Here is an 18,655-nt window from a genome sequence, read left to right on the forward strand (position 1 = left end):
AGGGGGCTTGAGGTAGGGTCTCACTTTAGCCCAGGCTGTCCTGGAATTCACGATGTACTCTCAGGCCTTGAACTCATTGCAATTCTCCTACCTCTACCTCCCAAATGCTGAGATTAAAGACATGCACCACCACACTCAGCTTAGCCCTTATAATTTATTTTAAAATATATTTTACTTATTTATTTGAGAGAGAAAGGGAGAGAGAGAATAGGCATGCCAGGACCTCCAGCCACTGCAAATGATCTCCAGATGCATGTGTCCCCTTGTGCATCTGGCTTATGTGGATCCTGAAGAACTGAACTGGGATCTTTTGGCTTTACAGGCAAACACCTTAACCACTAAGCCATCTCTCTCTCCAGCCCCCTTATAATTTTAATGAAGTGCATCTTGTCAATTTTTTTTTTTAATCCATGATGTTTTTCCTGTGTTGGATTAAACAACTCACTGCCAAATTCAAGTTCACCTAGATTTCTGTATCTGACATTCAGGGTTATGACCTATTCTGAGTTAATTCTGGGAAAGGATTGGTCAGTGTCTACATTCAGTTTTTCTCGTGTGAATGCCCAGTCATTCCAGCACTACTTGTTGAATAGACTATTCTTTCTCCCCTAAAATGACTTTGTTGTTGCTGTTAAAGAACAGTTGGCTACATTTATGTGGGTCAATTTCTGGGGTTCTTTCTATCTCACTGACTTAATACATACAACAAATATACATTGAAATATCAAGTATTAATACAGATAAAGTTTTTGGGACCCCTCACTTAAGAGCATTTTGACTAAACATATTGATATATAAAATAAAAAAATTAGCCAGGTATGGTGATGGACGCCTTTAATCTCAGCACTTGGGAGGCAGAGGTAGGAGGATTGCCATGAGTTTGAAGCTACCTTGAGACTATATAGTGAATTCCAAGTCATCCTGGGCTAAAGTGAAAAAAAAAAAAAAAGAAATCATATAAAAATTAGAGTCAATGCCCAGTAATCACTTCTCTTAATGTTCATACCCATATATTAATGCTACTCTCACTTTTGGTAGAGAACCTTCTCTTTTCAGATGGCGGTGACTTTGGGATGACTCAGAAGGCATCAAGGTGCTGGGAAGAAGTGACAGAGTGCTCAGCACTGCAACATCTCTATCACACCTTCCAAGGCTCAGGGTCCACTGCAAAAGAGATGGTGGAAAAAATGCAGAGCCAAAGGAAGGATAGGAATGTGCTCCCCCCAGACACAAAATGGCCTGGATATCTATGACCTCACAGTGCCTGACACTACCTACACAAGACCATCATAATAGGAAGAAAAGATGATGACATTAAAATAAGAGACTGATTGAGAGGGGGAGGGGATATGATAGAGAATGGAGTTTCAAAGGGGAAAGTGGGGGAAGGGTGGGCATTACCATGGGATATTGTTTACAATCATGGAAGTTGTTAATACAAAATAAATAAAAAATTAGAGTCAACAAATGTGCTTAACTATAACAGAAATAGAAACCTTCAGGGAGTGTTATTGTATCTCATATAAATGGTTTAAGTGTTGGAAGGCTTGAGAAATTAGCAGTTGGTAGAATGCTTGCCTAGCATACACAAAGTTGGGTTTGATCCCCAGCTCTACACAAATGGTTACAGTGGTGCATGCCTATAATCCTAGCACTTGGGGGGGGGGGAGGCTGGGGAGGGTCAGGAGAACCAGAAGTTCAAGGTCATTTTCAGCTATATAGTGAGTTTAAGGCCAGCATGAGCTAAATGACACTGTTCACAAAATAACCAAAAAAAAAAAAAAAAAAAAAAAGCCCTAGAAACTGAAAACCAGTGGAGCCACAAAAGATTCTATGAACTATTAAGGGAACATTTCCAATTGTTTCTGGAACTTCTTTTAAAATCCTTTTATAGGGGCTGGAGGGATGGCTTAGTGGTAAGGCATTTGTTTGCAAAGCCAAAGAACCCAGGTTCCATTCCCCAGGACCTACGATAGCCAGATACACAAAGGGGCACACGTGTCTGGAGTTCGTTTGCAGTGGCTGGAGGCCCTGACACACCCATTCTCTCTCTCTCCTGCTTTCTCTGTTAAATAAATAAAAAATTTAAAAATCGTTTTATGTATCAATGTGCATAACCTAATCAGAATGAAACTACTTCTCTTGCACCCTAGAACCTGACTGCTGGTAAAGGTTCAAGAAGTTGACTGTATGGGGCTGGAGAGATGGCTTAGCAGTTGAGCACTTGCCTGTCAAGCCTAAGGACCCTGGTTCAAGGCTCGATTCCCCAGGACCCACATTAGTCAGATGCACAAAGGGCACACGCGTCTGGAAGTCCTTTGCAGTGGCTGGAGGCCCTGGCATGCCCATTCTCTATCTATCTACCTGCCTCTTTCTCTGTCTGTCGCTCTTAAATAAATAAATATATAGGGGCTGGAGAGATGGCTTAGCGGTTAAGCGCTTGCCTGTGAAGCCTAAGGACCCCGGTTCGAGGCTCGGTTCCCCAGGTCCCACGTTAGCCAGATGCACAAGGGGGCGCACGCGTCTGGAGTTTGTTTGCAGAGGCTGGAAGCCCTGGTGCGCCCATTCTCTTTCTCTCCCTCTATCTGTCTTTCTGTGTCTGTCGCTCTCAAATAAATAAATAAATAAATTTTTAAAAAAATAAATAAATATAAATTGACTATATGAATTCACCTCAAGGATTTGTCATAACATAAAGCTCAGAAGAGACGATGTAAACAAGAACAGCTTGCAAACTCTACAGGCTATAGATCTATGCTTGATCTCTATCAAAGTACTTTAATGCCTCATAGCTTCTCTCTCTCTCTCTCTTTTAAATCTCCTTTCCCAATTCTTTTCTGTGTTCGTAGAACACAGTACGATATGGTGTATGCATATCTATGTCAAGATGTGTGCAGCCCATAAGCCAATGTGCAGAGGTGAGAGGAGAATGTTGGGTGTCCTTCTCTCATGTACTACTTGAGATGGAGTGTCTCTCTCAACCTGTAGCTGCTGTTGACCAGCAAGACCCAGTGATTCTCAGGACCCTCTTGTCTCTGTGGACTGGGATTATAGAAGTGTGTGGCCATGTCTGGCCTTTTATGGGTTCTGGGGAGTTGAATTTGATGGTCTCTTGCTCGAGAGGTTCTCATGCTTAGTACTCTTAACAACTAAGCCATTTCCCCAGCTTTCCTTTCCCAATTCTTACCATAGACAACTTATACTTCAGAGTCCAGCTCAAAACTCCTGTCCTTGTGAAGCCTCTCTCAATCTTCCTGCACATGCAGACAAAACCAATTCTTCTTAAATTTTTTATATTATTTATTTGAGAGAGAAAGAGGTAGATAGATAAGGGGTGGGGGAAGAATGGGTGTGCCAGAGACTCCAGCCACTGCAAATGAATTCCAGATGCAGGCACCATCTTGTACATCTGGCTTAGGTGGGTACTGGGGAATCAAATCTGGGTCTTCAGGCTTCACAGGTTAACACCTTAACTGCTAAACCATCTCTCCAATCTAAACCCAGTTCTTCTCTACACTATAATACTATACCCTCATAACTCTGCTCTTCATAAATTCATTCAGGAATACAACAAATATTTAATGTATGTCAGACATTGTACTACATACAGGAAGAGAAAGCTTTTCAAAGTATATATTTTTTCACCTATATTATTTATTACTTTTGAAAGTATACTACCTGATAGGATATTTTACTTATTTGCTTACTATTTCTCTAAGCAGAATGAGTTCCCAGGGGTAGAGACTGAGTCTGATGCACCTTTGATTCCCCAGAGTCTAATACAGTACCTTAGGGCACAGGAGATACTCATTAAATGCTTAATAAATGAAAGAATGAGTAACAGATACTTCTTACATTAAGAATCAGGATTAACCATGAAATAATCCTTTTTTTTTTTTTTTTAAATGAGAGAGCACGAGAGAATGAATTGGCGTGCGGGGCCTCACCACTGCAATCAAACTTCAGATGCATGTGCTATCTTGTGCTCATTTGTAATTCTGTGCTTGCATCACCTTGTGCATCTGGCTTATGTGGGATCTGGAGAGCCAAACATGGGTCATTAGGCTGTGCAGGCAAGCACCTTAGCCATTAAGCCATCTCTCCAGCCTCAATGAAATAATCTTTAAGTTCCTCATTATGACAGTGCAACTGCAACTGAAGTCTATTTTTAAAAAGCTTGTGCCAATTGAAGATAAATTTGATTTCACTACTGAAGTAACAAGTACCAAATGAAGAAAACTGGACTCTATATAAAAGCATGGTGCTGCACATCTGTAATTCCAGCAATCAGGAGGAAGGAACCCACAGTTCATCCTCATAGTTTCATTAGGCCTCTACTCCTGCCTCACCAGTGGCAATTAAAAAAAAAAAAAACCAACAACAAAACAACAGCAAAAAACCCCATACACATTGCAAACCCAACCACCCTTTCTTTCCTGTATCTACTATACTCTGCAGTTCCAGGTGGGCTACCAAATTTGTTAATCTGAGTGAGGGAAGAGGAGGTAATAAAACTGACACTCCTTTAGCATTCAGGTCCCCTTAATTTCAAAAGGGTCAACATTTTTCCTGCTTTCCCAAGCACATAGCTGGCCCAATCTTGATGGTGGCAATCTCTCAAACAATTGCAGCTAAATGGGCAGTGTCCAGCATAAAACTTTTTATTTCTTTCTGTGCCATATCCATCTGATCACACCAGTCCATTTCTCCTAAATCCAACCCTGTTCAAGCTCTCATGACATAGGCAGAATGCAGCAAGCTTCTCACACAAACTGCTTCTAACCTAGTCTGGACAAAGCTCTTCCTTGCCCTCATAAACCAAGCTTGTACTGTCTATAGTTTTCTCTGCATTAAGATCTCTCAATTCATAAAAATCCATCAAGTTGTACTTACAGCACTGCAAAGTGTCCCTTAGGCTAAGATTTCAAATCATTTCACATCCCTCCCACAAATCAATTCCAAAAGGCAAAAAGCCACACAGATTTCCAGCAGAAACAACCCAATCCACTGTTACCAATCTTCTATTGTATACATTAGCAGGCTTGCAAAGCAAGCATCTTTAACCACTGAACCATCTCCCCGGTCCTCTTTTTCCTTTCCTTTTTTTGGTTTTTTGACTTTTCAAGGTAGGATCTCATTCTAGCCCAGGCTGACCTGGAATTCACTATGTAGTCTCAGGGTGGCTTTGAACTCACAGTGATCCTCCTACTCTGTCTCTAGAGTGCTGGGATTAAAGGTGCCTAGCCTCTTTCTCCTGTTCTTTTTTTTTTTTTTGAGGTAGAGTCTCACTCTAGCCCAGGCTGACCTGGAATTCACTATGTAGTCTCAAGGTGGCCTTGAACTCCTGGTGATCCTCCTACCTCTACCTCTGGGATTAAAGGTGTGCACCACCACACCCAGCTCTTTCTCCTTTTCATTTAGTCTAGGAAACCAGCCCATGGGATGGTGCTGCCCACAGTGAGTCTTCCCACCTCAATTAATATAATCTAGATAATCCTTTATGGGCATGCCAAGAAGCTCTTTCCAAGGTGATTCTATACCCTGTCAAGTTGACAATAATATAAATCATCACAGTACCATATCTAAAAATTTACATGAAACAAATTCTTTACATTTTTCTTGATGTGAGAGAGGGAGAAAGAAAGAGAGAGAGAGAAGAGAGAAAAAATAGGCATGTGCCAAGGCCTATAGCCATTACAAACGAATTCCAGACACATGCGCCACCTTGTGCATCTGGCTTAGGTGGGTCTTGGGGAATCGAATCAAGGTTCTTTGACTTTGCAGGCAAACACCTTAACCACTAAGCCATCTCTCCAGCCCCTCTTTTGAATTTTATTTTAGTTTTTTTTTTTTTGAGAGAAAAATTCTTTATGTTTTTAGAGTGCTTTTAATTTTATAAAATGGCTTAACTCTAATACCATTTACCTTTATAATCATGTAACACACGGAGATGGCTATCACTCTATTTTAAAAATGAAAAACAAAGAATAGAGAGGCCAAGTTACCTTGCTTTTCAAAGCAACTAGTTTTTCAATTACTTGTAAAAGTATGTCATATGGGCTCCCTATCACAATGAAAATAAAATTTTCAAGAGGCAACTCAGAGAAGACAGCATGATGTTGGACAAATACAGAAATGGGTCAGGAAATGGTGTTTAGTAAAGCTATACTATGAAATAATTATGAGACCTCAGCCTACATCCTTTTTGAATCTTGTTTATTTATCTGTAAGAAAGAGATGCTTCCTAGCGACTTTAAAGAATTTAAAGGGCTGGGGAATGTGCTCATGCAGGAGGCTCTGGGTATAATCCCCAGTACCACCAAAAAACAAAAACAAGAACAAAAAAAACTCTTTAGGGCTGAAGAGATTATCAGTGGATAAAATGTTTGCTACACAAAGACTGGACTTGGATTTCTAGCACCAATGTAGACACCAGGCCTATTGATACTGCTCACCTATAATCCTAATGTTAAGAAGGCAGATAGGTGATCCTTGCACCAAGCTGGCTAACTAGGCCAGCTGAATCAGTGAGCTCTGGTTTGAATGAGACCATGTCTTAGTCAATTAATGTGAAGAGCAATTGAAGAAGATACCTAAAGTCAACCACTGGCCTCCACATGTATGTGCTCACACATGAAGATATACATACAAGTCCTCAACCCACTACCAAGAATTCATTATCACCCTCTCCAAGGTTCAGGGAACATCATGGAAGAGGGGGTGGAAAGAAGGCAAGACCTTCTCGTAAGTAAGCAGCTGTGAAATGCTGCTTCTGGTCATAACATGGCCATTGCACACTCCATGAATTCAAAGCAGCTGTGGTTACCTGCTCAAGACTGGGCATGTCAACATTTCATCATGGATAGAGGATGGGCTCACAAGATCCTATCCTTGGCTGGGCGTGGTGGCGCATGCCTTTAATTCCAGCACTGGGGAGGCAGAGGTAGGAGTTTGGGCAACCCTGCGAATACAGAGTGAATCCCAGAACGGCCTGGACTACAGTGAGACTACTTTGAGGGGAAAAGAAAAGATCCTATCCTTCCCTGAGGCAGTTAATGGTTGCTGGGGAAAGGGCAGTCATATTCTTAACAGTCTGTACTGTTAAGTTGGCCATGCTCTGGAAGCAATCCTAAGTAAACTTAGTGGGTCAAAAAAAAAAAAAAAAAAAAAAAAAAGACAAGGGAGAAAGAGAAATCACCAGTGAAGATACTCAACGGTGGACAGTGCAAGCCTTATATTTGGCCAGCCAGGCCAAATGAGCCAACAGGTGCAATAGTGGCACATCTATCATGGTGGAAACGAACTGCCCTCTAATTGGACTGGAGGCCCAATCCATGGGAGGGAATACACCCCTGATACTGAAAACTTAAAACAGGGCTAGTCATGAACCCTAGTGGTGTAATGCCTTCTGGCTAAATGTATATACTATGCTTATCAAACCACCCAGTAAGCCCTTTTCTTAATGTTCATACTCTCATATTAATGCTACTCTCACTTTTGGTAGAACATCTTCTCTTTTCAGATGGTAGTGACCTTGGAACGACTCAGAAGTTATCATGGTGCTGGAAAAAAGTGACAGGAGTGCTCAGTACTGCAATATCTCTATCACACCTTCCAAGGCTCAGGGTCTAATGCGGAAGAGGTGGCAGAAAGAATGTAAGAGCCAAAGGAAGGGTAGAACTCCTTACAACGTGCTCCCTACAGACACAAAATGGCCTGGATATCCATGACCTCACAGGGCCTGACACTAACTACACAAGACCATCGTAAGAGGAGGAAAAGATCATGACCTCAAAATAAAAGACAGACTGATTTGAGAAGGGGAGTGGATATGATGGAGAATGGAGTCTCAAAGGGAAAAGTGGGGGTAGGGAGAGTATTACCATGGGATATTTTTTATAATCATGGGAGTTGTTAATAAAATTTTGAAAAAAAAAGACAAGACATGAAAGCAGGAGGTGGACTATTTGTGAAAAAGGGAGAGATTCAATGAGAGGGAAATGGGGGTGAATGAATATACACTATATACCTGAAATTGCCCCCAAACAATATAAATTAAAAAAATTTTTCAAAAGGAATTTCAAGAGGAATTCATTTTACAAAGCAAAAGAACTGGATACATAGATAGCCCTCAGTGACAGCTAATCTCAATTGTCAATGGGACAGGATCTAGTTACCACATGGAAACAAAATTTGTAGGCATGTCTGGAAAGATTTTTTATATGAGATTAACTGAAGTGGGAAGACCCACTATAGATGTGGGCAGTGTCATTTCATGACCTGGGAGTCTCGTGTATAAGGAGAGCGAGCTGCGCACTGGCACTCCTCTCTCTGCCTCCTGACTGAAGTGAATGTGAGCGACCGCTTCATGCTCCTGTCTCCATGCCTTCCTGGAGGATGGACCATGGAGCAGACCCTTTCTCCTTAAAGTAACTGATACAATGGTCATACATTCTTTGAGGGAAACAGATGTGTTGGTAAATAGTTAACTGAGGATGGCTTACTTAAGATAAGCAAGTTAGTTCTAACAAGTAAGCTTACGCCATTAAGATATCAAAGAATAAGCTATATGAACAAGTAAGAAAATAATGTTCTAAGTAAATAAAAGAAAGCATAAACACAGAGAGGCTGAAAAGGGAAAGGACTTGATATCTTATGTGAAAGGAAACAGAAGCCAGTAGGACATGGATCAAACAATAGAAAAACTGATGGAATTAGATATTTAAGGTAGCAGGTTGAGCATGGAGGGAGAAAAAAATATTGAACTATAAATTCTTTCAATAAATATATTAGAAAATGAGATTTTGCTTAACCATATGATTTTGCTTATGTGTATGTGTATGTGTTTTTGAATGTATGTGGGTATGTGTGTGTGTGCATATGGAGGCCAGAGATTAACATTTGATGTCTTCCTTTATTATTGTCCACCTTATCTATTGAGTCAGGATCTCTTGATTGAATCCCAAGCTTACTGATTCAGCTAGTCTAGCTAGGCAGCTTGCTCTGGGGATCTCTGACTCCTGAGTGCGGGGATTACAGGCAGGTACCACTAAATCCAGCTGGTAATATTTTTTTAAAAACCCGAATCTTGGGCTGGAGAGATGACTTAGTGGTTAAGGCATTTGCTGTAAAACCAAAGGACCTCAGCTCGATTCCCCAGGACCCAAGGAAGCCAGATGCACAAGGTGGTACATGCATCTGGAGCTGGTTTGCAATGCCTGGAGGGCCTGGTGCATCCATTTTCTCTCTCTCTCTCAAATAAACAAATTTTAAAAAAACCCGAATCTTTTAAAATAAATATTTTATTTATTTGCAAGGAGAGAGAGAAAGACAAAGAGAGATAGAATGAATGAATGGGCACACCAGGGCCTAGTACTACTACAAACTCCACGTGCACCATTTTGTGCATCTGGCTTTACATGGGTACTGGGGAATGGAACCTGGGCAGTTAGGCTTTCCGAGCTAGTGCCTTTAACCACTGAGTCATCTCCCCAGCCCTAAAAACCTGATTTTTTTTTTTTTGAGGTAGGTTCTTACTCTAGTCCAGACTGACCTGGAATTCATTATGTTCACTATGTAGTCTCAGGGTGGCCTCTAGCTCACAGTGATCCTCCTACCTTTGCCTCCCAGGAACAAAGGCTGCTGGGATCAAAGGCGTGCCCCACCACACCACACCACTTTCTACATAGCTCTTTTTAAAACCAGGTTTTTGGGCTGGAGATGGCTTAGCGGTTAAGTGCTTGCCTGTGAAGCCTAAGGACCCCGGTTCAAGGCTCGGTTCCCCTGGTCCCACGTTAGCCAGATACACAAGGGGGCGCACGCGTCTGGAGTTCGTTTGCAGAGGCTGGAAGCTCTGGCGTGCCCATTCTCTCTCTCTCCCTCTATCTGTCTTTCTCTCTGTGTCTGTCGCTCTCAAATAAATAAATAAATAAATAAATAAATAAATAAAACATTTTTAAAACCAGGTTTTTAAGCTGGGCATAGTGGGGCACGCCTTTGATCCCAGCACTAGGAAGGCAGAGGTAGGAGGATCACTGTGAGTTAGAGGCCACCCTGAGACTACATAGTAAATTGCAGGTTAGCCTGGACTAAGAGCTATGTAGAAGACCTGTGTTCTAATATAAACAATGACTAAGCCTTTGCTTTTGGTCTTAACAATTCCTCTAACTCATTATATATAAGTTCCTATCCCACTCAACTTCATTTGGATTCAGTCTCTTCATATAAAGATGCTTAAGTGCTTGCCTGTGAAGCCTAATGACTCTGGTTCGAGGTTGGATTCCCCAGGACAAAGGTTAGCCAGATGCACAAGGGGGAACACACGTCTGGAGTTCATCTGCAGTGGCTGGAGGCCCTGGTGCGCCCCTTCTCTCTCTCTCTTTGCCTCAAACTTGCTATCCTCCTGACTCAACCTTTTAAATGCTAGGGTTATAAGTATGTGCTCATACTCCATACTCAGCTGATTGTTCTTTTTGAGGCAATAAATACAGAAACGCCAATGCAATCTAATCTCTATTTGTATTACTTTTATATATTATCTCCTACCTCAGTAACTCTGAAATTCAATAACATATTAATAATAGTTTTGGATGCAAAACAAAATCTTTTCATGGTCTTTATCCAACAACAACATGATGACCAAAGCTGTAAGACTGCAAACTAAACATACTCTAGAAGACACTGCCCCCTTGTGTCAATGAACATTCAACAAATTAAGAAAAAGCAACTTACCAGTTCCAACACCAGAAGTACCTTGGCTCCTAAAAAGACCTTAATTAGCTGAGGGTCCTGCTCAGAGGGAAGACCACTTCCCAGCATGTACAAGGGCCTGACTCTGATCCCAGCATCATGTCTACACAAGACCTTGATTTCTCTCTGTATGTATGTATGTGTTGTCACATGCATGCACATATATATATATGTATACACACACACATATGTATACATATGCATGCATGCATATGCATACACACACAATGCCACAATGTTGGCCTTGAACTCATGGGCTGGGGTGACCATCCTGACTGGGCTGGGATTATAGTTGTATACCACCATGCCCTGTACTTTCTGTATTTTGATATTAACAACTTACATTTAAAGGAGTAATCTTTGAAAGACAAATGAATTCAACAGTACCCCAAGGTTATTTGACATGACTAATTTATGACACTGAGTAGCAAATATCAACACAATTCCTAACATTAACTGTATGAATGCAAGCTGCTAGAGTTTACAGGCTGAGTTCTGAAGTAATTTTCTCATCCTTAAGTTCTATAAAAAAATATAAGTAAGTTTGAAAAAAAGGTAACATGCTTTGGAGAAAAACAGATGAAGTAAGAATAGAATATAGTGACTTGTTCTAAAAGTACATAAAGGCCAGAGACTTCCCATTAAGATGGCGGTGTAGGAACCATACATACCAAAATAGCCTAGGAGAAAAAAAGACACCCCCCCCAAATAACCCCAGGAAAATCCATTCTTCTATTAAAAAGTGAGGTGTATAAGAAATTACCAACAGCAACAGAGAAGTAGGAGAGATCCAGAGCACCCAGAGCCCACACAGGCAGGCAGAAGCGGCTCCAGCAGCAGCGGCACCACGTATGCTGGGCCACAGCTGCACGGCTGGGCTCGAGCCACAGGAAAAGCCAGGTGAGGGAATTTTCCACTCACACCAGAGCTCTTCGCAAACTCAAGAAATGTGAAGGGAGAACGGCAGTGAACAACAGAGGAGCAGATCATGAGGTAGAGGATCATGTGGACCAGTGGGAGAACTAGAGCCACCATCTTCAGCCTCCTCTCCCCCACCGCCAGCGCCAGGGCCAGCAAGCACCAGAGACCAGGGAGATCACAGCACCCAGCAACGGTGACCAGAGTAGCGATCCAATGACCCAGCCAGCCTACTTGAACCCACAGCGCACCAAGGAGGGACCCAAGCAGGAGCACAACATAACTGAGACCAAAGTCATCCCTAAAAACTGGAATTACACCAGGTCAGTACCTGCCATATAAGCCTGATATATAGGCCTGAACTGGAAGTGCTAATTGCACCCTCCATATCAGGATATATTGTATGTTAAATTAGATGGATGGTCAGATTTGCCATTCTTAAATAGCTTTTTGATTTATAGTGGCTTTGTTTCCTCTTCTATTGTACATTAGGGAAGGATCTCACTTGGTCACAAGCTGACTTGGAACCCTCAACAAGCCAGAAATCTTAACCTCCTTGTTGACAGGATTAAGGGTGTGGAGCACCACACACCCTAAGGGACAGTGACTTTGTTAGAGGATCTGGATGTCATAATACCTTCTCTTGCATAACTACTCTGTGCAGTTTTTCATTGAATATATACATTGTTAAGTTAAATTTTAGAATCTGCCTGTATTTTGTTCCACTCAGCCTACTTGAATATTCTCAGAGCAGTCAAACCCAACACCTAGGGTCATTTTTGTAGATATTCTGAGAGTCTTGAGAGCCACACCTAGCACCTTAAGCTCCTACCTTGAAGATATATAACATCAGATTGATTGACACATCTAATAATAGTGCAGCTAACTAGAAAATCCAAGCATTAAAGTAATCAAAGATGCAAAAATATATAACACAAGAAACACCAAAAAATCAAGACAATATAAATCCACCAAAAAGTATTAATGCATCAGAAATGACCTCCAGTTAGATAGAGTTAGAGGAAATGCCTGAGAAAGATTTCAAAAGAAAGATTACAAATATGCTCAATGAAGTCAAAGAGGAAATCAAAGCAATCAGAGAAGACACAGGAAACCAATTTAATGAAACAAAGAGGTCAATACAAGACATAAACAAGGAAATAGAAATAATAAAGAAAAACCAGTCGGAATTACTAGCATAGAAAAACACAGTTAATGAAATAAAAAGCTCTGTAGAAAATCTCACCAGTAGAATGGATAAAGGAGAGGCCAGAATATCTAAACTAGAAAACCAGGTGGCAGATCTAATACAGTCAACAAAGAGAAAGACAAACTAATAGGAAAAGTATGAATGGGAATTTCAAGATACTCGGGACACTTTGAAAAGATCAAACATAAGAATTAAGGGTATAGTAAGAGAAGAATTTCACTACAAAAGCATAGTAGGTGTTTTCAACAAAATCATAGAAGAAAACTTCCCCGAAATTGGGAAAGAGGTGCCAATGCAGATACAGGAATCCTTTAGAACACCAACCAGACAAAACCTAGAAAGAACCTCCCCTTACCATATTATAAGTAAACTATCAAACATACAAACCTTCAGGGAAGAACGAACACCATTCTTCCTAAGCTTTTCCATAAAACAGAAAATGAAGGAATCCTACCAAATTCCTTTATCACCCAGATACCAAAACAAGGCAAAGATAGGATATAAAAAGAAAATTAAAGACCAATTTCCCTCATGATCATAGATATAATAATTCTTGACAAAATATTGGCAAACAGAATACAAGAATATATCAGAAAGATCATTCACCCTGACAAAGTAGGCTTTATCCCAGAGATGCAGCGATGGTTCAACATACACAAATTGATAAATATAATACATTATATAAATGGACTGAAGGGCAAAATTCTCATGATCATCTCATTAGACGCAGAGAAAGCAAGTGACAAAATCCAACATCCTTTTATGATAAAAGTCTTACAGAGACTGGGAATAGAAGTAACATATCTCAATATAATAAAGGCTATTTATGACAAGTTTTCAGCCAACATATTACTAACTGGGGAAAATCTGGAAACTTTTCCACACTAAAATCAGGAACAAGACAAGGGTGTCCACTATCCCCACTTTTATTTAATATAGTACTGGAAGTCTTAACCATAGCAATAAGGCAAGAGATGCACATAAAAGGGATACACATTGGAAAGGAAGAGTTCAAGTTATCATTATTTGCAGATGACATGATTCTATACATAAAGGGCTCTAAAGACTCTACCAACAAATAGTTGGAGCCGATAAACACCTATGGCCACGTAGCAGGATACAAAATAAATACCCAGAAAGGAGTAGCTTTCCTATATGCTAACAACAAACACATCGAGGATGAAATCAGAGAATCACTCCCATTTATAATTACATCAAAAAAATAATAATAACAATAATAAAGTACCTTGGAATAAACCTAACCAAAGAAGTGAAGGATCTCTACAAAGAAACTTTAAAACACTCAAGCGAGAAATTGCAGAAGACACTAGGAAATGGAAAAACATCCCTTGTTCCTGGATCAGAAGAATCAATATTGTGAAAATGGCAATCTTACCAAATCAATCTACACATTTAATGCAATCCCCATCAAAATTCCAATGGCATTCTTCACAGAAACAGAAAAAACAATCCAAAAATTCATTTGGAACTGCAAAAAAATCTCAAATATCTAAAACAATACTGAGCAACAAAAATAAGGCTGGTGGTATCACCATACCTGACTTTAACCTATACTACAGAGCCATAGTAACAAAACCAGCATGGTACTGGCACAAAAGTAGACATGTAGATCAATGGAACAGAACAAAGGACCCAGATGTAAGTCCAGGTAGCTATAGCCACCTGATATTTGATAAAAATGCCAAAAATACTCATTAGAGAAAAGATAGCTTCTTTAGCAAATGGTGCTGGGAAAAATGGATATGTATCTGTAGAAGGATAAAAATAGATTCTTCTCTCTCTCCATGCACAAGAATTAAGTACAAATGGATTAAAGACCTTAACATCAGACCTAAAACTCTGAAACTGCTAGAGGAAAAAGTAGGGGAAACTCTTCAACATATTGGTTTATGCAAAGACTTTTTGAATATAACCCCAATTGCTCAGGCAATTAAAACCACAGATTAACCTCTGGGACCTCATAAAGTTACAAAGATTTTGTACTGCAAAGGACACTGTGAATAAAGCAAACAGGCAACCTACAGAATGGGAAAAAAAATCTTTGCCAGCTATACATTTGATAGAGGATTAATATCTCATATATACAAAGAACTCAAAAAATTAAATAATAAGAAATCAAGCCATTTAAAAAATGGGCTATGGAGCTAAATAGAGAGTTCTCAAAAGAAGAAATACGGATGGCATATAAGCATCTAAAAAAATGTTCTACATCCCTAGTCATCAGGGAAATGCAAATTAAAACTACATTGAGATTACATCTCACTCCTGTCAGATTGGCTACCATCATGACAAAAATGATCATAAATGCTGGCAGGGATGTGGAAAAGAGGAATCCTTCTACACTGTTCGTGGGAATGCAATCTGGTCCAGCCATTGTGGAAATCAGTGTGGAGGCTCCTAAGACAGCTAAAGATTGATCTACCATATGAGCCAGCTATAGCACTCCTAGGCATATATCCTAAGCACTCATCTCATTTCCTTAGAGATACATGCTCAACCATGTTTATTGCTGCTCAATTCATAATAGCTGGGAAATGGAACCAGCCTAGATGTCCCTCAACAGATGAGTGGATAATGAAGATATGGCACATTTATATAATGGAATTCTACTTAGTGGTAAAGAAAAATGAAGTTATGAAATTTACAGGAAAATGGATGGATCTGGAAAAGATTACACTAAGTGAGGTAACCCAGGCCCAGAAAGCCAAGCACCACATGTTCTCTCTCATATGTGGATCCTAGCTACAGATGACTGGGCTTCTGTGTGAGAAGGAAAAAAACTAAGTAGCAGAGACCCGTAAACTAAAAAAAGAGATATAAAGGGAAGAGAAAGGAAGGGAGGAGGGTATTTAATAGGTTGGTATTGTATATATGTAAGTAGAAGAATAGACTCACAGGGAAAGGCCCAAAGTGAGGTCAGGGGACAAGATTGAGTAAAGGAAAGGTGGAGGGAGGGCTAATCAAAATCTAAGAGGATATAAATAAATCATATGGAATCCTCCAGTTTTGGACAACAGAACACTCAGGAGCCATAGATCATTGTTAGAAAATTTTCAGTGTCAGGAATGGGATATCTTCCAGTGAGTCGTTGGTCAGGGAGGGCCCTGTTGCCCCCAAAACATTATAGGCCATTGCTGAGGCCCTTGGTTTCCCACCAGGAATAGATGGCAAGACCCTATTGCTGAAGACTCCACATACTTGGGCGGCAAGGCCACTGAGAAATCCTGCTGGAACAGAGCTGATAACCTCTTCCATGTAGACTAGCTGACAGAAAGCTGGAAGAAGCCATACTACATGCAATTCAATGGGAGAAAGAGATACCACCAGTGAAGATACTCAACAGTGGACAGTGCAAGCCTTTTATTTGGCCAGCCAGGCCAAATGAGCCAATGGGTGCAAAAGTGGCATGTCTATCATGGTGGAAACCAACTGCCCTCTAATTGGACTGGAGGCCCACTCCATGGGAGGGAATACATCCCTGATACTGAAAACTTAAAACATGTAGTCATGAGCCCTAGGGGTGTAACGTCTACTGCTGTCTGGCTAAATGTATATACTATGCTTATCAAGCTGCCCAGTAAGCACTTCTTTTAAATTTCATACCCTTATATTAATGCTACGGTCACTTTTGGTAGAGAATCTTCTCTTTTCAGTTGGCAATGACCTTGGGATAACTCAGAAGGCATCATGATGATGGAAAGAAGTGACAGGAGTGTTCAGTACTGTAATATCTCTATCACACCTTCCAAGGCTCAGGGTCCATTGCGGAAGAGGTGGTGGAAACAATGTAAGAGCCAAAGGAAGGGTAGGACTCCTTACAAAGTGCTCCCCCCAGACACAAAATGGCCTGGATATCCATGACCTCACAGTGCCTGATACTACCTACAGAAGACTATCATAATAGGAGGAAAAGATCATGACATCAAAATAAAAGAGACTGATTGAGATGGGGAGGGGACATGATAGAGAATGGAGTTTCAAAGGGGAAAGTGGGGAGAGAGAGGGCATTACCATGGGATAATTTTTTTTATAATCATGGAAGTTGTTAACAAAAAAAAATTTGAAAAAGTAAAAAAAATTAAAAAAGAAGGCTAAGTACAGGCTAGAAGGATAGCTTAGGAGTTAAGGTGTTTGCCTACAAAGCCAAAGGACCCTGGTTTGATTCTCTAGGACCCACATAAGCCAGATGCACAAGGGGGTGCATATGTCTGGGGTTCATTTGCAGGGGCTAGAGGCCCTGGGGTACCCATTCTCTCTCTCTCCCAAATAAATAAATAAAATGTATTAAAACAAACAAACCAACAAATAAAAATACATATATTCTTCATATATCCACTGTTCCCTGAAATGCTAAAACTAAAATTTTTGGATGGTCTAATAACCCTTCACAAAGATTCTTCAATATGTATGTGATTACAGACCATTCAAATATAAATTATCAGTATCATGACTACTGATATTCTTAACCACTTGTCGTATGGACAAAACTACTACAGCAATAGATTTGCTAAACAGAGGAATACATTAAAGCAATGAAGACATACTACAGGGCTGGAGAGATGGCTTAGTGGTTAGGCCACTTGGCTGCAAAGTCAAAGGACCCAGGTTTGATTTCCCAGAACCCACCATGTAAGCCAGATGCACAAGGTGGTACATGCATGTGGAGTTCGTTTGCTGCGGCTGGAGGCCCTGGCACGCTCATTGTCTCCCTATCTATCTGCTTCTTTCTCTCTCTCCCTCAAGTTAAAAACAAATAAACAACAACAACAAAAAACTATAGGGCAGCACAGCAGAGAGCTCAGTCGATAATCTACTCATCGTGCAATTATGAGTACTGAGTTCAGACCTCTAAACCTCATGTAAAATTTAAAAAGCTGGAAGTTGTGTGTCAGACTTTTATAATCTCATAGTGTTTATGGTGAGATGGGAGGCAGAGACAGAATTTCCTGGAAGCTTATAGAGTACTGCATGAGAGATCCTGCTTCAAGTGAGGTAGAAAGTGAGCACCAACATCCAAAGTTGTTCCCTTACCTCCACACATACATATTGTAGTATCTGCTTTCACACACATACATCAAATAAATATAATTAATTTAATAAAATGCTATAGCGCTGGGGTGATATTTCAGTGGTAAGGAGTGCTTGTTGTATAAACATGAAAACCTGAGACTGATCTGCACACATTACATATAACATGCCACAGTACATATACTCCACACACATATGACCATGTAACACACATGCAACAAGAAAAAATACTATGCATGACAAAGTGAAGTAAAATAACAACACTCCTAATTGTGGTTGGAAGAGCTGCAATTCCATTTTCTTGAATAGTGTCACTAGGAGAATTAAATGAACTATCACTAGCAAAGCACTTAGTATAACAAGCACCATAAAATGTGCTACATAAGTAAGTTAATTTATAAACCAGACAGTACTCACTTTCGAAGGTGGTCATGTTCTTTCAAAAATAGTTCAGTTCTCCTGTTATTCACTCCAGATCCACTTTTATATGACCTATAACACAATAATTAAATATTCTTTTAATTTTTTTATTTTTAGAGAGAACACATGCAAGAGACCAGGAGAGTGAGAATTGGCGCACCAGGGACTCAGCCATTGCAATAAAACTCCAGACACTTGTGCCACCTAGTAGGCATGTGTAACCTTGCACTTGCCTCACCTTTGTGCATCTGGCTAACATGGGATCTGGAGAGTTGAACATGGGTCCTTAGGTTTTGCAAGCAAGTGCCT

At 40.3% G+C, this 18,655-nt stretch overlaps 1 protein-coding gene across 4 annotated transcripts in view; it reads right to left on the minus strand.

Annotated features, from left to right (window-relative positions):
- The window catches only part of Gosr1 (golgi SNAP receptor complex member 1), a 59,709-nt gene that overhangs the window by 23,701 nt on the left and 17,353 nt on the right, over positions 1-18,655 (minus strand). For all 4 annotated transcript variants that reach the window (XM_045159647.1, XM_004667874.2, XM_045159646.1 and 1 more), the window contains exon 6: positions 18,344-18,418. In XM_045159647.1, coding sequence (XP_045015582.1) covers positions 18,344-18,418 — 75 coding nt within the window. The remainder of the gene's footprint in view (positions 1-18,343; positions 18,419-18,655) is intronic.

Source organism: Jaculus jaculus, chromosome 9 (assembly GCF_020740685.1).
Source record: "Jaculus jaculus isolate mJacJac1 chromosome 9, mJacJac1.mat.Y.cur, whole genome shotgun sequence".
In the NCBI taxonomy this organism is placed as follows: domain Eukaryota; kingdom Metazoa; phylum Chordata; class Mammalia; order Rodentia; family Dipodidae; genus Jaculus; species Jaculus jaculus.